The following is a 22,651-nucleotide window of genomic DNA, read 5'->3' on the forward strand; positions in this document are numbered from 1 at the left end:
CAAGGGAAGCCAGGAAACAATTACAGTTCATCAGTGTGCACGGTGAAATAATGAAGCTGGAGACGTGGAGAGCAAACCCACTGCAGCTCAGGCTGTCCCCTCCTGCTCCTGCAGCCCCAGGACAGAAAACTCTCTCCTTACAGCCTTGTCTGCATGGAAAGCAGGCTGTCACAAAGGCAGTTCAGACATGTGAAGCATTTTTATGTAAGAATCACAGAGTGGTTTTGTTGGAAAGGACCTTAAAGCCCATCCTGTGCCATGGGCAATGACACCTTCCACTGTCCCAGGTTGCTCCAAGCCCCAGTGTCCAACCTGGCTTGGACACTGCCAGGGATGGAGCAGCTTCTCTGGGGACCCTGTGCCTGGGCCTCACCAACCTCACAGTAAACAATTTCTTTCTAACCTGTTATTCCCTGTTTTGAAGCCATTCCCCCTTGTCCTGTCACTCCACTTCCTGATGAATTGTCCCTCTCTGGCTTCCTCTTAGGTTTTTGCTGCCGTATATTTGCCAATATATTTGATGGTTCAATGTCTTGATATAAGTCCTGCCATGGTTTAGGTGTAATGTCACCACAAACTCAATTCTGCTTCTCACTGCTTAGAGCTTCCTAAGAAAATAAGATATATTCAGACTGCCAAAATTTGCTTTCAAGCCTCATAATCCACTCTTCTCCCTGAAGGCTGCACAAATTGCACATAGATATTTTTGTATTATTCAGATTTTCAAAAGGTTCTATTTGGGCATGAAAAATATTTTCATGGAGATGCTTGCATGCAGGTGCAGCCACACAAAAAAAGCTGTGGGTGAATGAAATTTCCAACCTGCCACAGCTACAGTCCTCAGGAAAGCTGCCTACAGCTTCAATGTGTCTACAGAAATTATGAGACTGGATCCCTGGGAAGATGTTTGAGAATTGTCTTTGTGCATAAAAGCTACTACTGATGAAAGCTGGATCATGCTGGATCCTCCAGAAAGATTTAAAAAAGGGCAGGAGGGATCCAGGGAACCATGAGCTGAGCTGCTCCTCCCAAAGCTTAAATTCTGAATGGGGTTCAAAGATGCACAGAGCTCTATCTGGGCTTTTCCAGAACAGAGGTGGTATCAGCTAGCTGGGAGGATGTGACAGATCCCTTAAAAGCACTCAAACTCCTGTGGATTCCAAGCTAAAATATCCCTGGATGGCCCCAAGTTAAACCCATGGTTCTTCCAAGCTCCTGCATTTCACAGGTTCAGCTCACTCAAACTCAAGAGCTGAAGCAAAATTTTCTTCAGGCTTATGTTTGGGGCTTAATCTGTCTGTTCTCTTGTCTCCTGCTTTTGGAAGTATTTGTAACTGTGCTGCAAAAAGTCAACTCTTGCTCCAGAAACAATGTCCATGTGAGAGGTTTATAGTTACACAGCTAAGCCAGGATGCTATTGGAATAAGCTGGAATAATCAGCAAAGGAAGAAATAGTCTTGAATTTGGACAAGATCTAAGGAACTTCTTGGGAAAAGCAGCAGACTGAATGTGTATATTTATATTAAAAAGCACATTTGTAACATCTGAAGGGCTTGCTGGGTGTCAGCAAGGCCATGGTAACTGCCCAGGTCTGCAAGCCTACCCCACAGCAACTGAGAGGAAATTCAACCTCTTTAATTGTCTTTAATTACTCTGCCTATGCCCATGCTCAGCAGACACTGGGACACCCAGCACAGCCCAGCAGCTGCCAAGCCACTGCTTTGTACATTTGAGCCCCCTCATTCAGAAGAGAGACTGATTTATTCTGAGCAGATTTACTCTGCTCCTGGGTCTTGACGGGTGAAATAAGCAAATAACAGCCAAGGAAAAAGCCATCCTATCAAAGCTAAATAGTGCTTGTGCCAGCCTTCTCCTTCTGGCCAGCTTGTTCTCTCCTCTCTCAGTTTAAGCATTTCTGGGGGGTCTTCCATACTGAAAGGTTTAAGACTCCAAAGGGAAAGAGTTAACACCTCTGTGAAATGCATTATTTTCATTATATATGCAAATAAAACTCACAAGTCCTCATTCACAGCAGTCTCTCCACTGGGGAGTTCCCTGAAATAGGACTGGGAATGCTACAGGGAATCAGCAAAAACTCCTGAGGGCACCCAGAGATTACTGTGCTCTCCTGTAAAGATTCTCCTCACTGTTTAGGTGCATCCCCATTTTCCTTAAAAGCCAGGCACTTCATTTAGCTCTTATTTAAATCTCAGACCTGGGCATTTAGCAAGTGGTAATTGGATTTTCCACAACAATATGCAACCACTTATGGAAAGTCTGTTCTCCCTTATTTCAGCTCGGCAAGTCACCACTTAAAAATCTGATAGCAGAAGATTTGCCTTGCTCAGAATGTGGGTTTATGGCTGTAAGTGCATGGCAAGGAGCCAGCTCCTTCCAGTTGTAAATGCAACATTTAGGTTGCATTGCAAAGGGAGACAAAAATACAGCAGAGTGCTGCTTTCTTGCAGAGTACTTACAGTAATAGGCACTTATTTTAAAAGCCAGTTTTGAGATAAAACTGCAGAAGTGAGATCCTGCTGCACTATTGTGTGTGTACCTGTGGGCAATTACCCACATCAATGGCTAGTAATTAAAAGGCAGGAAAAATAATCATCTAACAGATCCTCCTTCTACTGCTCTGATGATTCGCAGCAAAATGGACTTAATCAATAGCTCTATTTTCTGTCTCTTTCTGATTTTGTGATCACAGGTTTATATGATCTCACATTAGATCCTTCAAATCCTTTGCCCTTTGCAAGGAAAGAAATGGAAGCAAGAAATGGAAGGATTGTTTCTCAGGTACTTATCTATCAATGTGGCAAGTCTGTTAGTAGAAAAATGTTCCTGTTAAGTCACTGATGATGTGATTTTAGAGTTTATTTTAACTAATATGAGAAAAGTTCAGGATGGGGAAACAGAAAAGAGAGAACTTGCAGTGCTGACTGAAAGTGAGGCCATTGACATTGCTGCTTTACCATTCATTCCCAAAGGATTACAACATTTGCTGGAGGACTTTTCTTAAAAGTTTAAGCCAAATTTGTACACAACAACAACAAAACCCCCAAACCTAAACCAAATATAAGCAACATATGTTTAGTTTCCCGAATAGCCATCCTCTTCGCTAAGCATCAGCACATCACTGATTACATGAAAGACATCTGTGCCCACACTATTTCTGTAAATCAAGGCTCTGATGAAAAAATGGCTGTAGGAGCATAATATTTAAGATGCTTTTTTTTAGGTTGATCTAACTTTAGGGATTATATTTCACCAAATCACCCACAGAACCGAAGCCATTCAATGACTCTGTATTTCTGCGTTGTGAGTGGCCACACATTCATGCACTTAGACACAGAAATATTGTCACTTGAGGCCTTTAATTTCCATAGATCAAACACAGCAAGAGATCTCTTACAGCCTAGTAGGATTTTTTGCAAAATGATGAATAGGAAATCTCACCAGAAGTTTCATTTGTAAAAGCAGGGAGTTTAAATGTCATTGCCAATCCCTGCACACACTGGGCTGCTCCCACCATCACCTGAGAACACATCACCTTGTTCTCCTAGGGTGACTTTATAATGCTTGTATCCCCATTTGTCTGTTTTATTATTTAATATTGTTCTCTCTTTTTTTGTGCTAGTGAATGCTTTGCCTGATAAATAAACAGGGTTTTTTTTTTTTTTTTCACTTTTCTCCAAGGAAATATTTTCCTGAACCAGCTGGGGCAGGAGCACTTGAATCTGGTCTCTAGAGGAACCCCTTTAGAGGGGTTCCTCCCAAATTAGAGGTTTTCTCCCAAATTCTCCCTAAACCAGGATACTTGTACAAGGGAATTTTAAAGGAAAAACCTCTTTCACAAGTCAAGAATGGTGGTTGGCGTGATAAAATTTATTCCCTCCCTGAAAGATCATTTGTCCTTTCTGAATTTGGTGCTGTGCTCACCTATGTCCATAAAATTACAAAACATTGCTTTCTCAGGGAAGGAATTTGTCCAGGTGGAAGTTAAACACCAAATAATTGGAGACAGAGAATCTAAATTTATTGTCACAAAGACACATAACTGCCTGGACAACACAGGTTCTTGTATGTTCAAATATTCCAGCTCAGAATTGGAAAAGAAAACAAAAATTGGGTGTAAGAATAATTATTCTTTGGCCTAATGGAGACAGTTAAAAAAAATGGATGGGGTTAGATTAATCATAAGTAATTAGGCCAACAGTAAGAGCTCATTCTTTCATTATCTCCCGGTTTGACAGATCAGATCGATTCATTCCTCAGCCCTGCAGGATTCTAATAAGATTTAACTAAAAATGGAGCCATGCTTCTTTAGTTATCTATACTATGAGGACACTCAGAAATCAATGCTATGGCCAGAAGTGGATACTTCCTTTTTATTTTTTTTCTCAAGAAAGATAAAAGCAAAATATTCAGATTTGTTCAAGCATCACATACCCTACAAATATTTGAATGTGCAATGAGGATGGGAGCTGATGCACTGAGCAAATCCCAATGGTCAGGGAAGGTGAAAGGGTGAAGGAAATATTTCCCACCAAGCAAATGGATTGGTGAAAGAAAATCTGCATTTGCAAATTTTTTTTCTGATAGTACCTGACATGCAAAGGTTTAATTTAATTTTTTTTTAATTTTTAAATTTTTTTGTTTATGTTGAATATCACAGACTCTACACACTGTTCCCACTCTAAGCACCACTGTAGGATTTTCACAGAGGAATGTGAACAAAAGCACCACACAATTTTTGAAAATCTATTTTGAAGATGAAAAGAAAGTACTACAAAAAAAAAAAAAAAAAAAAAGAGAGAGAGAGAGAGAGAGACTCTTTATGTTTGAAGGCACAGTTGCTTTCCAAAAAAAAAAGCTTTAAGTTGCACTGATGGAAGCAGCTGTAAAAGATCATCTTTGGCTGATAGTGACATGTGATACTATTTCTTAAAAGAAATAAACTCTTATCCAAAGCATAAAATATTTGCATATAAACTACCTTTTTTTACAGTTTTGTTTTACTGCAGGAGAATTATACAGAAAAATGTAACTGACTTGGCATCTGTGTCACTTGATACTCAAATGTAGTTTACATCCTACATATTTCTTCAGGTATTGTGAAATAATTTTTGCTATTTTTGTTATAACTCAGGCTTTCCTTCTTCAAATGAAATATAAGGATAAAAATATTAATAAATAAATAAACAAAATGAAGAACTATAAAGAATTATGATGCAGGCCCTATAACAGCATTCAATAACTTTAAAAAGAGTGAATAATCTTTTGAAATATAAGCTTTTTACTGAAAAAGACAGTGGCTAAGTCATTCAAAATGCAGAAGAAAAGAATATAAGAAGAAATAAGAGTCTGCCCTCTATTTTGTCTGTTCAGAGAGCATTCTGCAAATCCTAAACTGATATAAAATAATAATGGGGAGTTCTGAGGCTTTGTCCTGCTGGAACAGGGTTACTTTCTAAATGAGATGTACCTTAAAGCCGGCAAGACTGACACAGACAAAAAGAAAGGAGGGAGAAGGAGAAGGAAAAGTAAAGGAAAAGGAAAAGTAGAAGGAAAAGGAAAAGGAAAAGGAAAAGGAAAAAGTGCAGTACTGTAAGAACTACCTTTTCTAAAGTGGAAATAGTCATGTGTGGTGCATGTAGCCACTAAATTAATTTACATCCCACTATTGCTTTACAATGCTCTCTTGGTTTGAGTTTATTTAATCTTCGTTAGCAAGACATAGACCCAACTTTTGATGACATTGCAAATATAAAAATAAGCTGCAATAGATCCTGCATTCACTTCCTCCCCCAGAAGTCAATATTAAACCCATCAAACACACTGCAAACAACTCCCACCTCACAAATGAAACTAATGTATTCACAGCAGCATTTGTACTTTAAAATATGACTCAGAAAAATTAGTAGGTTTCATAGCATGAAAATCCAGGTAAATGTAGAGATCTAAGCATTAAATAAAAGCAAATATTCAAGAAATATCAAGACTGTAAACCTATATTCATGCTTCATTTGAAACCCGTTTGATTCAGATACACAATAAACATCAACACTCGATTGTGGGCATGGTTAGTGGTTAGTCATTACTCCAGTACCACAAGAATTGAAGGAAAAAAGAAATAACTTACGAGACCACTGTCCTAACACTATTTGTATTAGGACTTACTTTGTGTGGCTGACTTTGAGATTTAGAACTACTTTGTAATTTTAAGAAAACATCAGAAAAAAATACATTTGATAAATTTTTATTCTATAAGAGTGGTGTGTTCCGACAAGAATTTCTGGGCTAAATGTCCAAATGCAATTACTGCATTCTCCTCAGCACAGCAGGGCCAGGAGCTCCTGGAGCTGAGCAAGTGCCTGGAGCAGCTCCGTGCCCAGGAAAGGCTGAGGGAGCTGGGGCTGCTCAGCCTGGAGAGGAGCCTCAGTGAGAGGGGAACCAGCCCTGCCTGGCCCTGCCTGTCCCTGCGTCTGTCCCTGTGTCTGTCCCTGGCTGGCCCTATCTGTCTGTCCCTGTCTGTCCCTTGTAGCAGGCCCAGGGCCTGCAAGGCCTCCATGGCGTTCAGCAGCCTAAGACAGGAAATGCCTGGTCATGATGGCTGGACCTAAGAAGCCCCTCTCTTCTGCCTTCAGACCTTTGCTTATCTCTCTGTAAGACCACAGGTCACTTTCCCCTCGACCCTTACAACTGGGCAATTTCTAAAACTCCTGTACCCTATAATAACCCCCACTTTTGCCCAGTTTGGCAGAAGACGTTGTCCCTGAGAACCTTTGCAGAAGACTCCAATAAAGACACCTCTGTGGAACCTCATACAGCCTTCTCCTCTCTCTCCCTGCATCTGCCAAAGGCACTTAGCAAGCTAAAGAGCTGAAATCACAAATGAGCTGATAATCACAAAGAGCTGAACTGCTTGCTAAGGTTGCCTGAGGCTGGGAGCTGCCTGGGAGCCCAGACAGGCTGTGCTGAGCAGGACTGAGCTATCCAGACCTGCAGCAATCAGCTGGGGACACCCCAAAACCTTGTAGCAGCATGGATTATAGTCCCTGGCTGCCCCTGTGTCTGTCCCTGTGTCTGTCCCTGGCTGTCTCTGGCTGTCCCTGTGTGCAGAGGTCAGAGCAGGCCCAGGCTCTGCTCCAGGCCCAGCAATGGCCCCAGAGCCACGGGCAGGGCCTGAGCCCAGCAATTCCCCTCACAGGAGGTACAACTTCTGCCCTGGGCAGAAGAATTGTGAACAAGACTGGAGGAAAAGGCCTGAAGCTGAGCCAGAGATGGTTCAGGCTGGAGATCAGGGAAAGGGTCTTCCCCCAGAGGGTGCTGGGGCACTGAAGAGGCTCCCCAGGGCAGTGGTCGTGGCCCCAAGCCTGCCAAGAATCTCAAGAAGCGTTTGGACAATGCTCTGAGGCACATGGTGCGACTCTTGGGCTGTCCTGTGCAGGGCCAGGGGTTGGACTGGATGATCCTTGTGAGCCCCTTCCCTTGTGATTCTATGATTCTAAACAACCAGTAAGAATAATTTCCAGAGTATTTCCTCAGAATATTTTGTTAGGATTATAATTTATTGCATTCGAGCACAGTAGGGTTTGAAGAATCGTGCCAAATACAATATACTGACATTTGTACTTTCTCAGTGATGGTTATTATGAATGGATAATCTGTCTGGCTGGTATCAATTCCTGCCACACCACCATCTCAGCTGAAGGAGCAGGCCAGATATTATTTTTAAGTCTTGTTTCAGCAGTGCTCAGGGACAGAGGAGCTGCAGTGCTTGATCTGAAATGATCTCTGTAGCACAGTTTTCTGACCACAGCTGGCCAAACCTGGACACAGAGCTCACTGCAATCTGAGAGCCACATAACACGTCTGAATAAAGGGATAATTTAACAGGACTCAATAAATATTCATGTTGAGGAAGGAGAACATGCTACAATATCTGTGGTTTTTATAGTATTAATCTGTTCAAGGAAGGAAGAAAATAAAACAGCAGCTTCTGAATCCCATCACTTATGAGACTTTCAAAAAACCATGAAGGTATGAAGGCATTTGGAAGACTAAATCATCACAATTTTCTTCTTGAACTGATTATTTTTCAGGAAAGCCTCAAAAGTCTGTATCCACTATGAAAATTTCCCCAGAAAGAAAACTCTTGAAAATAAGCCTCACCCCTGCTCCATTTTGAATGTTGCCATTTGGGCATCAAAAAGCTGAGACAGCTATTTTTGGAAAAAAAAAAAAAAAAGGCAATAAATATGATACTGTTGATACAGCAGAGAATGTTGCACTTTGTGGGAAAAAAATCTGCTTTACCCTTCTGCTGGAAACATTGCTGTGCAACCAGCCTTGAAGAACAGAAAAAGGGCTGCTATATTGTTCAAAAAACATTTATTAAAAAAAGAAAAGAAAAAGAAAGAGAGAGAGAGAGAGGTTCTTAACTCTCTTCTTCTCCTTAACTGAGAGCATTGCAAAGATTTGCATACAAACCCACTTGAGTATTTGTGCTGCAGCACATCTGGCAATTATCTTACGAGAGAATTGCCACGGGCTTGGTGTTACCGCGAGGAGCAGGGAGCATTTGAAGGCACGGAAGAAAAGGGATATTCCAGCCTTCTACCAGCTACCTTGAACATACTTCATGTTTAATTTCCCTCTGTTGCCAGAGGCTCTGTGTTGTTATGACAGCTGATCTGCCATGGAATAGCTGTAAAGGAAAATCAACAAAGGATCGCTCCAGCGATTCTCGGCGCAATTTATCGGCGCTCGTGTCTGGCGGCTGCTGCCGCCTGTCGGGGTAATGACACATGATGGGTGATTAAAGTGCAAGTCCCTAAATCAAAGCTGTGCCAGCAGTTTGAAGAGGCAGAGAACAGCATTTAGAGCCCTGTTCCTTTCTCGTTGTGGGAGGACCTCGTTAGGGAAAGAAACGTGCTGTTTTGTTAACAAGAGGGAGCGTCTGCATCCAGGGAGATCTCATCCAAGATTCACTCACGGTTTCTTTTAGACCGTGCATTTCATGAAAATAAAAACAATTAGAGTCATGAAAAGAAACAATTAGAGTCATAGAATCATGGAACAGTTTGGGCTGGAATGGACCTTAAAGATCATCAAGTTCCAACCGCCCTACTATGGGCAGGAGCACAAAATTAAAACATAAAGGGCTTTAAGTTCATACCACTGACTAGGAATTGGACAGTTTATTCACAACCTCATGTTTAACACAGTTTTTGCCTTTGATTACCAAGAAAATGGTGGTAAAAGAGGGAGAGAGCAGCCTGTCATGAGGGCAAAGGCAAAGGTGGGTGTAAGGGCAGCTCACCAGCTCAGCAGAAGGACTGATTGGGGCAAGAGAGTAGCTGCAATTCAAGGAAATTATTTTTTGTTTTCTTTGCCTTTGCCCCACTCTTTAATTCTCAGGACACATGCAAGGCATTTAACTAGAGATTTTTACCAATTTTGGCTAAATTTGTCCATTTCACAGAAGTGTACTCTACTTGAGATAACGGCAAAATAAGGATGAAGAATCAAATAAATGTAAAAGCCTTTAAAAAAAAAAAAAAGATGGCAGAATGTCAAGAAGAAAACAGTAAATCAGGGCACACAAAAAGAGAAGGGAGCTTTTGTCTTGTTTTTTTTTTCCACAGAAACTAGTATTTACAGACCATGGGACTGTGAGAAAAATGGAGCAAAGAAAGATTAAGAAATATCAACATAACTGGGCTCAGGTGAATTTGACATAGCATTATTGCTGTCCTTCTCATAAGTGTTTTTGGAGGTTTTAGAGACAGTGATTTTAAGCTTTCTTTACCACATATCATGGATAATCTATCTTTGCAAATGTAGAACAGGCAATGCCACCCTTACTGACACCTTGTGGAATACATGCATTTTAATGAGAAATCGGCTTTTTATACACAAACAAAAGTAGCAGTCAGGCTGATTTCAACATTCCTGTGCTCTCAGCAAGGAACTATTTTCCCCAAGACTAAAATGAGCATTTAGAGGCAACCCTGGTGAGCAGTGCACAGTGAGTTCTCCATCACAGCTTGCTGGCTTTGCTGCTGGTGTCGCAGCAGAGCAAACTCATTTGCCTGGTCACATGGAAATTGTCCCTTTATCCTGCCTGGATAAAGCTTCACAGGCAGAGCTTTCCATCCATCTCAATAAACAAATGCTGCAGTGCTTCAGCCATATGGTGGAACAACTGTTAGCTTGCAGAGGAGAAAAGAGCTCCATGCCATCCAGTCTCCATCCATAAGCATCTTCCAGGTTTATTTGTGTTTGTAACCAATGTTATATTTTATATCTTTTGCAGTAGTGTGTGTGATTGATGTCTCTTTGCTCCATGACTTGTCTGAAGATGGTGAGGAACAAATCTAGCCTGGAAGAGGTCATGGTCATCATGGGCAAGCAGCACTGTAAGAGAGGCAGGGGCAGCAGAAACATGACGTGGAACAGGTACAGCCTCCAAGTTTTACCAGTTTTACCAGGCTCCCTTTTCCCACCAGCCTCTTCTCCTGTTATTCTATCAGCTCTTGTTATAGGCAACAATTTTCAAAGTTGTTTTTTTTTTTTAAGAAAAAAAAGTCTAAGTGGTGAAACTTGGCATTGAAAGAATTAGCTGGGATTAGCATGTTCCTGCTGGAAGGAGCTGTGGATCTGACTGACAGCTTTAGGTTTATGTATTAAACACATATAATGCCAATAGCTAAGAAGCATATTTGAGGGGAAAGTGAATGAAGCAATTCTGTTTTCTTGGCAGACAGGATTTGTTGGAAATGTTTTGATGATCAGATTAAAACTTGTGAGGCTCCACACTGTCACAAAAAGAAGTGATAGATTTAAGAAGGGGCAGGGCTAACGTGGTTGCCTCCAACAGATTATTTACACAGGAACATGCGTGCCTTAATGCAAGCTTGCTTTTCAGAAGGTAATTTTTCAGGATACCATTCTATCACATTATATACAGCCCCTAAAGTAGAATTAGGAAGTGTGACATTTATTCAGATGAAGGCAGGCAGTCTGTTTTAAGCAGTCATCTCTTCCCCTGTGACTCCCAGGCAACCTTTAAATAATTTTAGTTCTTCCCTTCATGTTAAAGGCTCATTATCCTTTACAGAAATTCTTTAGAAGTCTTCTCATCCCAAGCACCAGGAGTCATTTCTCAAGACAGCACTAGATGCCTTGTTCCAGATCTCTCATAACTTTCTAATATTGTGTGTCTTAGTGAATATGGAATTTGGGAACTACTAATCCTTGAATCACAAGAAGAGAAAAATTCACTGGTCATGATTTTTATGTCCATTCCTTGAAAAGAAAGGGAGCAGGATAATAGCTGCTAAATGAAAATTTTCTGCCCCGTGGTTCCTGATTCAGCATTGATGCTGGCAGCTTGCTCTTTTCACATTTCTGATGGTATTTCTGAAGTCTCTTTTTTCTTTTCTTTTTTCTCTTTTCTTTTCTTTTCTTTTCTTTTCTTTTCTTTTCTTTTCTTTTCTTTTCTTTTCTTTTCTTTTCTTTTCTTTTCTTTTCTTTTCTTTTCTTTTCTTTTCTTTTCTTTTCTTTTCTTTTCTTTTCTTTTCTTTTCTTTTCATTCTTTCTTTTTTTTTCCTCTTTCTTTGCACTCCCTTCTCATGCAATCTCCCTTCAACTAAGAATTTGGATCATCTCCTCTGACATGAAGGTGTGACTGAGCAAACACTGAGGCACTAAATAAATGTATATTTGGAATGACTACCATTTCCCCCTTAGCACTAAGAGTCTTGTTAAGCAAGTCAAGGTGGTTTATAGCTTGACATAGGTTTTTACTAAGAAAAAAAATCCATTCATTTTAGAGGTAGTAAGTAATGGAAATAGATTAAATCAATTTTCATCCTGCCCACTCCTGAACTACTGAAACAAAAAAAACTCCTACTCTCTTTTGACAACAAAGGTCAACATCTTTTTGTTTAGATACAGGTGACAATGGAAATTCTGGAGGAGTAAAACATCAGCTCATTTAAGAGATTTTTTAATAAGATCTGTGAAAGGTAAAACTTTATCCAGCAGTGTTACTAACAGAGTAGGTAAAAACTTCATCAGACAGGGAGGAGAAGAATCTCCTGTGCACAAGTGGGTTTATTTCCAAGTTCAGTGATGCCATCAGTGGTTAGCACCTGCATGCATGAGGTATCTGTGGCACAAAGAACAAGAAGTGAAGGAATTAGGTGTAAAGGGACTGCTGCCATGTTTTTATTTCTGAGGGCCAGTCTAATTTAATGATTAGTGACCAAATCTAGGCCACTCTACTTTTTCTATCAGATTTGAGCTACTGCTCTTGGATAAGCCATAAATAGACTTAAGGAAGGTGGGAAGGCAATTTGTCACAAGGAAGCCACAAAAACATGCATCAGTGATAACCCTTGTTCATGGTTTGGAAGCTGTTTCTTACTTACCAACTCTGTCACCCAGAAGCAACTGCATGGTCTCACCCTCTACCTCTGCCTAAAGAAGGCATTTAGGGTGACCTTGTGGAGAAGAATCAACTAATCAAGAATACCGTGAGTTTCATGAAAGAAGACCAATGTTTTTTATCTAGAGGAGGACTAAACTTGAGGACCGAGGTCCAGGAACAGGATCCTGACTAACCACACAGAAAAAGGAAACACTGAATGACGAGAGAGATTAAAGTCAAATCCAAGCCCTCACTTTGGAGTCAGTCCACCTGACCAGGTGCAAATATTATGAGCCACAACCACACCACCATAAGAGGGGATCCAGCCATAATGCAGCTCTTTCACTTGAACATCTTAAGGATATCTCTTGTCCTTAAGGAGTGTTTGATGGAAGCTCAAGCTCTTCCCCTTCCACACAGACCCCAGCACCCTCCCAGTGCTCTGCAGTGGACTGGTGTCAATGTGGGTGTGTGAGGGCCACAGGCTGCTCCCTGCTATCTCAGAGCCAGAGGGGTTTTCATTAGATTCAAACAGCAGCTGGCTCCCCAGGGAAGCTCCTGCTCTTATTTGATAAGGGATGCTCTTTTATCACACATGAAACTGCATGCAGTGATCAGACAGGCAGCGTGCACGGCTGCCAAGCAGAGGGAAGCTGGCTCTGGTGGAATATTTACAGCAGTGCCTCGCTCCTGCAAGTGAAGATTGGCCCAAAATTGGCCAGTTCTGCAAACCACAGGAGCTGGAGCTTCTACCAGCCCACAGAAAAAATGTCCAATTAATATATTTGCTGGAGGGGTCATCATGTTGTTTTTTAGAAGATAAAGTCACTATGGTAAATTAGATTGGAGGGGACATCTGAGATATTGGGGCTTGCAAATGTTTGACACTCTTAAAATAACTTAGTTATTAATTCTCAACAACAAACAATACCCCTCAAACTAAACAGTAATGGTCTAAAGGGCATTCTACAACAGAGAATAAATTCCATTTTCCTTCCTTTCTGGGAAAAAAAAAAATCTTTTTACTTTCAAGGGCAAAACTTTTTCAAGGTAATTGGCATCCCAGAACTTCAAAGCATTCTGTAAATCTTCAAAAACCCTACAAACATGAAAGTACATAGTGTGGCCACCTCCTTCAATACTGGTCTGACAGGTCATCCAGGAACATTTGGCATGCTGATGTGTCAATAATCTCTTTTTTCCTCTAGTGAGAGAAATTATATTTTCTCTACATCTTTTTTTTTCCATTATATTTCCTCTGTTTTCTAAACTGTGTTGATGTTTCAAGGAATTATAGCTAAGATGAACTTGAAAACTGGACTGCTTTTGTCTCTTGTGCCTGGAAAGTACAGGTAGGTTGAGCTTGTGCAATTAGATGGATTTTCTGAAAATTACCTGGCTAAGTCAAAATAACTACTGTGGCTGTATCTATAAAATCTTAGAGTATGTTGTAATATCTTGTGATATCTATCTATAGTAATGGTACTTATAGTTTCCATCTATGAAACATTGAGAATTATTTAAGTATCTTTTTAATCCACATTTCCTTCAGCTTCTGAGATTTATGACAATTGCTGTGGGTATTTCTCCTTTGTGTGTTTTTTGTTTTGTTTTGTTTTTTTTTTTAACTCCTGAAAAACTTTCTTATTTTCCCTTCATGACTCAGGGATAGCTTTCAGACCTGGCACAAATTTGCTTTTCTTCCTCTACCTAACAAAGGTTTTTATTAAACATCCTAACTTCGAGGTGCTACCACACACAGCTGAAAGCCAAAATTAAATCAAACCCCAACAAATCCAACCTATCCCCTCCCAACCCAGTTCCCTTCCCTCCAAACTAAGGATGCATTAAGTCTTTTTTTTCACTCAATGGCAATATCTGGATCACAGAGAAGCGTTTCAGTTCTTACTTTTAACAGTGAGGTACATGGACTTGCTGACGTCTGCTCCCACATCATTGCTGACCTTGCAGAGGTAGTATCCACTGTCTTCTTCCAGAACGTGTTTGATCAGCAAGGAGCCGTTTGTGAGCAGCTGGATCCGACCGTTCAGCGCGATCGGCTGGAACTGGGGAACCCCGGCACCTGCAGCAAGAAACCCGTGGAGAAAGGTTAAAAAGCACCTCGTGATTTTATTTTTAATAAGGCACAAGACACATCTTCCTGTTTGTAGAGGCTCAGTGCAATGAAAATGGCCTTTGACATCATCAGAAGGAACAGGGTTCCTTATTGTCTTAGGCTGGGGTGCGTGGTCTGTCACCATCTGTCAGAGCTGGGGCAGTTCTCTGCTGTTCTTGGGGCAGTTTTTTCTTTATCTTTCCCACAGCCAATCCTCCCTCCAGGAGATCTGTGCTGTTCATGGCCAGGGAGTGTCCCTGCAGGGCTGATCAAATTCCATCATCCCACTGGGAGATGCTCCGCCCAGGAGAGGAGCCAAGCATTCCTACCTGGATACAATCTGAGCCTGGAGCAGCACAGCAGCCTTTGCCCACTGCATTCCCAGAGGAAGAGCAGGCCCATCTCCAGCAGCCCTGGAGCTTCAGAGGAAAACTCCAGCCTTGTGCAGGATCCCTGCTCCAGCAGAACCACAGCTGGCACTGCAGGAGGGCTGAGCCCCCATGGGATGGGACTGTGCCACTACCCTGACCCATAGTGGGACAGGGCATGTTCTGACTCTGGCAGTGGTTTTTGTTTTTGTATTATTACATTTGTATTTCTTTTTAATTTTCCTAATAAGGTACTGTTATTTCTATTCTCATATCTTTGCCTGAGAACCCTTTAATTTCAAAATTATAATAATTCAGAGGGAGGGGTTTACATTTTCCATTTCAGGGGAGGCTTCTGCCTTCCTTGGCAGACACCTGTCTGTTCAAACCAAGGCAGTTATCCAAACTGAATTAATTGCAAGAAAAGAAGGAATGCAACAGCAGCAATAATCTGCCCATATTAAAGGGACAAAAGGAGGACCAAGCAGAAGAACCAGGAAGGGGGAGAGAGGAAATGAAGATTTTCAGCCCTTTCATGGGTGAAAAGGCACATTTGTTGTACATTTAGAGGCTGATGAATTATTGACAATTACAGCTGAACAGTCATGGCAGTATGCATCCCTAATGCAAACAGCAAATGAATTTCTTATGACTGAGAGGATGTCTGCTGTAGTAAACATGGCACACTCAGGGGACCTCTAGGCCCTTGTTTATGAAACCCGGGATAACATGGAAAGCCACATCAGTGACTGTTCCTCTTGTTTCCTGCTACAGCTGATGGACTGGTGACACAAAAAATCTCTGTTCTGCCATGTTTGCAGCCAGGCTTTATTGACAAAGTGCAGTGTTTAAAAAAACCTCCCAAAAATCCACAAAAATCCTTAAATGAAACAAATAAAACAACAAAAAGCTCCGACCACTGATCAGACATTTTTTGGCAGCACTGTAAAAATGGAAGGTACATAAAAACAGGAAGCCAAAGATTTTTGTATCAAGTTTTAAGAAAGAATCTACTTTTCCTTGGAAATAAGATACTGAGTGATTTAGGGAACAGGAAGCATGATGCTGTTGTACTGTCACCACAAGTTCAGGTTCCTCCAACATTAAAGACTCCCTAAATCTATATTAAGACACATTTCTTGTAAAAAAGGGGTTTACAATCTACTTTGGCAGCAGGACATGGGATTTTTTCAGGGAAGTCAAAATGTGCTCTTCTTCAATGGAATTCTCTTACACTTTCTGTACACAAAGTTAATATCTATCAGCATTTATCACTATAAACAGTTGGCTGAGTCAACCCAGAAGGAAATACAGTGAATAAATATTATGGGGAATTATTTAGTGTAACATGGTGAGCTAGAATGAATACAAAATCTAGAATATTAAAAAAAAGACCAAACAAACCCAGACATTCATATCAAAACCACTTCTAGTCCTAGAAGAGTTTGCTTTGGGAACTTATGGCTACACTGAAGGCCTGGTGACCAATACTATAAAAATATGTAAATATTTTTACATATTTAAAAATGTTTAAATTATAATGTTTTCAGAAAAATTCAGTTGCCATTGTTGGTTTTTTCACTATTTTATTCATGTGCTTGTCCCACTTTCCTCTTTGTCAGTTTTTTTCTTCAACAAGAAATTTTTCCTGTCATTTAGTTGGAATGCATATTTGTGCTTTACTAACTGAAAGGGAATTTATCCAACAATTCTATGATTATACCATTCCAAGATGGGTTATTTATCTCCTCACAGTTAATTACAACTCATCTAGCCTGGCTTGTGCTCCTTCAGCACACAAACAGAAGAAACCAGACCCTTTGTGGTCTATATTCAGAACTAAAATCCCACATACCACTGAGATTATTGGAATTTGGATCCTGCACCCTTCTTGCAACAAACCATAATTTATTAATAAGAGCACAAATAGTCTTTAACATGAACTTTTCTCTCAACCTTTTTTCTTCAAATGCAATTTGAATATTTACAATTAGATCCTAAGAAAACCAAAAAATTACATGGAGCATTACATAAAGATTACTTCTCAACAGCACCTAGTTTTGTTTTTTAAGGAATTTAAATTGAATATTGGATCTGTGTCCAATTTAGATTGGATACGGAGTTTGCAGAAAGTGTTTTTTTTTTGCTAAAACCTACCAGAAGACAGCTGGCCAGAAGATAGAATCTATCAGGCAGTCCATTTGAGCTAAGAAAGCAGCTCAATTTTCTATGGTTACTGAGGGTCAAGTGGGGCCACTTTTAATGCTCTGTTACATGAGGAGAAAATGTTAAAGCACTATGTAAAGCTTATACTGAATTACTGTTTATGTTAATGCTACCTGACCTTCCTTCTTTGCTGAAAAGACATGATTGGCCATGTTATCACAAGTTTTGAAGGGGAGGAAAAAAAAGCAGCCAAATGCTGGTGAACCTTGTTGGTTGTTTGAATTAAAGCTGGGTCTGTTCTCCCCCAGCCATCCCTTTCATCCCTTGCCTGCTGAGCTGACACAGGCTCACAGGCACAGCCAGGACATCTCCAAGGCAGAGCAAAAGTCCATCCAGATCAGCCTTGTGTGAGACAGTGACCAGCACTTTGTGCTGAGGTGTTGGAACCCTGGATGCTGAGAATTTGAGACTCTCTGTGCTACCAGGCACTGACCCCCAGGAGAACACTGCATTGACCTGAGGCCCTGGAGAAGCTTCCAAAATGGAATGACAGAACTGGGATTGTGGGTGTGCAGTTTGAATAGAGGTGTGTGATATCACAGGGTGGGAAACTCAGAGTTTAAGTGTTTAGAATACAGTAATAGATATAAAGCAAGATGGAGGGTTTAGGGTGGAGGCTGCTCCTTCTTCTTCATCTTCTTCTCCATGGTGTTGGGTGGTTTTGTGTCATTGGATAAAAAAGTCCCCATTGTGGGCACGGGTGGTTGGGTATTGGGTTAAAAGTGAAAATAATTTAGGTGTCATTTCTTAATTGGACAGTTTATCCTTCAAAGGCCTTGTACAAAGAGAGCTGCATCTCAATTTTTAGCTTGTTAAAGTACTGTAGAACTCACAGTTTGTGAGACTGTAACAGAGATAAGAACTAATAAACATCTGAGTCTGAACAATAAATACCATCTCACACATTTAATCCTGACCTTGGCAAAAAAGAAGCAAAGAATCCATTACTGGGGGAGATGATTTATGAAGAATAAAACACGACTGATATGTCCTTCATTGGACCCTGCTGCTCTCTGGCAACTTGGGGATTAAAACAGCAACTTAGGGGTGAGTGGGATGTTATTAAGGCAGAATTAGCCTGTCCCCGGTGGTCCCCACAGGAATCCTACCTTTAGAGTACTTCCAGACGATGGTAGGAACGGGATAACCCTCGGCAGAGCAGTTGAGAATGACGGCTTTCCCGTAGATCCCGTCCTGGTCGCTGGGCTGGACCACAAACCTGGGGGGCACTGTGGGAAGGGAGCAAAGAGAGGTATCAGAATTCCAGCAATTTATTGGGTATCTCAAAATGGCAGAGCAGCCACATGCAGAATTATAACATTTCATAGTGAAAAGCAAAGATTAAAACCAGTTTTTTGCTGATCCAGTAACACACTCACCAAGGGTAGTTTTGCCAGATAATTCACTTTCTGTGCACAACCTCAATGTATTTCTTGTCAGGCATGACAAAACCACTTGTCCTTACAGGATATCAAAATAAGTTTATAAGACCTCTCCATGGGAGAGGTTAAAAATGGAGTAACAGATAAATCATATTATTGTGGACAGAAAGCATTTCTACCAAAGGTAGGTTTGTTAAATGTCTAAGAACAATGGAATTTTTCTGTTGCTTTTTTATAACAGTGAGCTAGCAAGCTTTAAAAAAAAAGAATTAAATTATTTGATATAAATAACCTTAGCAAATAATGCTTTTATTAGCAATCAAATCACTTAATATTAAAATGAGGGTCTTTGAACCATAACTTCTGATGGGACTTTGCCTTCCAACCAGCCAGAGAGAGGTTCAACACAATTAGCTTGCATTAAGTTGATAAGAAATCTTATTTCAGTGCATCAGTGTACACATACTATTAAACTTATCCCAAAGTAGCATAAAACCACTGCAGTGAGTCTTCCACATGTACCTATTTACACATAAATAAAATAAGAGCTGCTTATCTCAAGGAAAAGCTCTACATGTTCCAAATACCGTGAAGAAAACAGCTTGTGACAATGTTAGGTCCAAAAATTTGATATGAAAGACTGATTCTAAATGTCCAGGTCTCAGTAAAACCTAAACATTTGACAAAATCATGAAAAAGAGGCTGAAAGTTGTGAAGACTATGGAAAATCCCATGAAAATTTTGAATATTAAAAGTGTTTAATGGTTGTATTATGGTCAGTTAAAGTCACAGTATTTTGTTGACCCTCTGCTCTTTTGTTCAGAATATGGAAGTGCAAATATCCAAGAAAAAAAGAAGTAAATTAATTGTGGATTTATTCTACATGGTTTTCATTCTGTCATTTCTCACAGGGCCACAGAGAGTTACTGAATGTGGGACAGACTTTTTTCTTCACAAATGATTTTTTTTTTCCCTTGAGTTCACCAGCACTGAGTTCTAAGGCAGCACAGGAGAAATCCTAATAGTTCCTTGCTCTCCTCATCCTACTGCAAAATTTGAAGCCTCATGGATTCTCCAGGTCCAGGCAATGCTGAATTTGTCTGAAAGTAGAAGAAGACAGAACATAGGACCCAAACATCCATCCTTGTTCTGGTCCACCCCTCAGCTGCCTCTCCAGAAGTGCCAAGTGAGAAATTAAGAAAGTCTGGTAAAATGTTTTAGCACAAGAAAATGCAAGGGAGCACAGAGGGAGACTTCAACATTGTAAATATTTTCCTTAGGACCTGAAATAGTTAATGCCCATGAATATGGGACTAATTATCCATTGAGACAATCTGTGCGCAGAAACACAGCAGAAGCACCAATGCTCTAATATATGACCCTCAAGTTTTCTTCAGTATAAACACTCTCATAATTCATGCAAATATTAGCTCTCATTGTGCCAGAGTGTCCCAAGTTTTCCTGAAGGAGAAACAGGAGCTGGCAGTGTTGGTGAGTGTGGGACAGCTCAGAATTGAAGGTCTGTGGAAATTCTCTCTGCAGGTTCAGAGACCCCTCCTCACAACAGCTTGAGACTTCCTCCCTGTGCCTTCACAATCCAGACTCCCCTTCAGCTTTCTCTTTCCACATTCATAGATAGAGCTGCTTTATAAAAGGACAACAGTCCTTTAGAGGGCAAATCACTCCCTGTTTTAGGCTGAGGGTGTGTGTTCTGTCTCCATCTCTGGAACACCCCAGCAGCCTTTGCCCACTGCATTCCCAGAGGAGCAGCTTTCTCCTGCCCTGCATTCCCAGAGGAAGAGCAGGCCCATCTCCAGCAGCCCTGGAGCTTCAGAGGAAAACTCCAGCCTTGTGCAGGATCCCTGCTCCAGCAGAACCACAGCTGGCACTGCAGGAGGGCTGAGCCCCCATGGGATGGGACTGTGCCACCACCCTGACACACAGGGGGACAGGGCATGCTCTGACTCTGTCAGTGGTTTTTCTTTTTGTACTATTACATTTGCATTTCTTTTTAATTTTCCTAATAAGGTACTGTTATTTCTATTCTCATATCTTTGCCTGAGAGCCCTTGAATTTCAAAATTATAATAATTCAGAGGGAGGGGGTTTTACATTTTCCGTTTCAGGGGAGGCTCCTGCCTTCCTTAGCAGACACCTGTCTGTTCAAACCAAGACATCCCCCTAACTGGACCTTTTCCTCACTATGGCCAAAATGCAAAGTTGTTTATTGCCTAACTACAGAAATGTCCTTTGGAGCACAGCTACAAGAAACAGAAGGAACCAGCAGTGATAGAGGGAAGAGATACGTCTGTACTAGAAAATATATTTATTGTTGGCAAACACTTTGGCTTTCCAAATGGCTGCCACGCTGAGAAACATTTATTGTAAGTTATGTTAATTCACAATAGGTGAACGTCAAACATGAAATCCCAGCAGCAACAGCTCTGGGCAATCACCCATCCTGTTCTAATTGTCTGCTCAGAGAAAACATTTGCTTCAGTAGCTCCTTTCTCACTGTCCTGTGTTCGTTTCATGCCCAAACACACAATGAGGTATTTTCCAAGGCAGGTAAAAAGCCCAGTTAGTTGCACAAATAGATTTGATTTTGTATGACTCGGTATCAGCTTGTTTCACCTCGGTAGCTGTGAGTAAATTTGTGTTTGCATCTTCTTAAAAATCAACTACAAGCTGCTTATCCATAAAGAGGAATAAAAACCCAAAGAATAACATGAACCCACCATTCTTGCAGGTAAAACAAATTAACCCACCATTCTTACACATAAATTATTACAAAAGATGCAATGGAGTGATTGATAATTACTGTCCTCCTCTACACTGAAGAGTGTGAAGAGAAGAATGTCTTTTAAAATCTGTCTCCCAATACAAAATTTCTGCAATTTGTTTTATTTCCCTTCTCTTTGAAAAACATTTATCATATTCTTCATTTGCTTTGGATGACACTGGCAAGAAATACTAAATTTTCAGGAAATTGTTTTATAGTTTTATGTTTAGTATAAAATAAATGCAATCAATCTTTAAAATACTATTTGCATTAAAGTTGTCTGCTGAAACACAATTTTTGTGTAATCCCATTGGGAAGATATAGAAAAAAAAAAGGATGGATGCTAAGTGGAAATATTCTTTGGGATTTTTGATGGAAAGTCTGCCACATTCTTCCACATCTTTTAAGAACACACTGAGATATCCATGGTGTATTGTGCCTTTAACACTGACAAGCACTGAACAAGGCTTTTCATCACATTTATATCACTGTATTTTTGGTTATATGTAAAACCTAAGTTTTTGCTCAGATATTCTTGATATTCTCAATTCTAATTATTACTTTCAGTAGAGAACAACACTAGAATGGTAACTGCCAAAATTAAATTTTGCTCTGTAGCTCCAGGACCAGGTGTATCATCAGAAATCAGAGAATTTCCTTCTTTGGATCCATAAACAAAATTTACCAGAAAAAACTCAGCCCATACCCAGTAATAGAATGTCTACTATGTTTAGTAAAGCTTTGCCATCCTTTAGGACTGGTTATAAAAATGCCAACTGCTGCTCTGGTTTTGAAGACAAACCCTTGCCCCTTAGTCTTAAGACTGCCAATAGAAATCTGAAGAGATGCTACAACTAAATAAAAATTACTCATTTAATGAACTTTCAGTTTTTTTCTGTATTGCTGTCTAGGTAAAGCCAGAGGATTTTTCTTCTTATATAAATGATGAAAAATCAAACAGAGCAGACCTTTACATTTTTTTTCCTCCTTGCTTGCTTGCTTCTCAATTTTATTTCAGTTTGATAACTTTTTCTGTGCTATGTGCTGCCATAGTTATGAACACAGTGCTGTTGAAAACTTGTTCTAGATTTTGATACTTAGATTTAGATGATAAACCTATTCTCACTTTTTCATTATCTTTCAGGAGATCATTAGCCCTTAAAGAAAATATGCTTAGTAAGAATTTAACCAAGGTAATTTGCCTGATATGTTTGAGTTAATAGAAAAAAAAGTAAACAATTGGTTCCTCCCCTCTTTAGCTGTAAAATGTGAGACTCCTCTACTCCTTTAGAAGTGAAACTCTCTGAAATTGCTCATGAATGTGACTGAACAGTTC

The 22,651-nt window shown here is 40.3% G+C and overlaps 1 protein-coding gene across 2 annotated transcripts in view; it reads right to left on the bottom strand.

The window, feature by feature from the left end:
- The window catches only part of DSCAM (DS cell adhesion molecule), a 381,330-nt gene that overhangs the window by 126,039 nt on the left and 232,640 nt on the right, over positions 1–22,651 (bottom strand). For both annotated transcript variants that reach the window (XM_041399843.1, XM_041399844.1), the window contains exons 9-10: positions 18,262–18,381; positions 14,352–14,525 (exon numbers count right to left, since the gene is read on the bottom strand). In XM_041399843.1, the coding sequence (XP_041255777.1) occupies positions 14,352–14,525; positions 18,262–18,381 (294 nt within the window). The remainder of the gene's footprint in view (positions 1–14,351; positions 14,526–18,261; positions 18,382–22,651) is intronic.

Source organism: Onychostruthus taczanowskii, unplaced genomic scaffold (assembly GCF_017590055.1).
Source record: "Onychostruthus taczanowskii isolate IOZ18803 unplaced genomic scaffold, ASM1759005v1 scaffold17, whole genome shotgun sequence".
NCBI lineage: Eukaryota > Metazoa > Chordata > Aves > Passeriformes > Passeridae > Onychostruthus > Onychostruthus taczanowskii.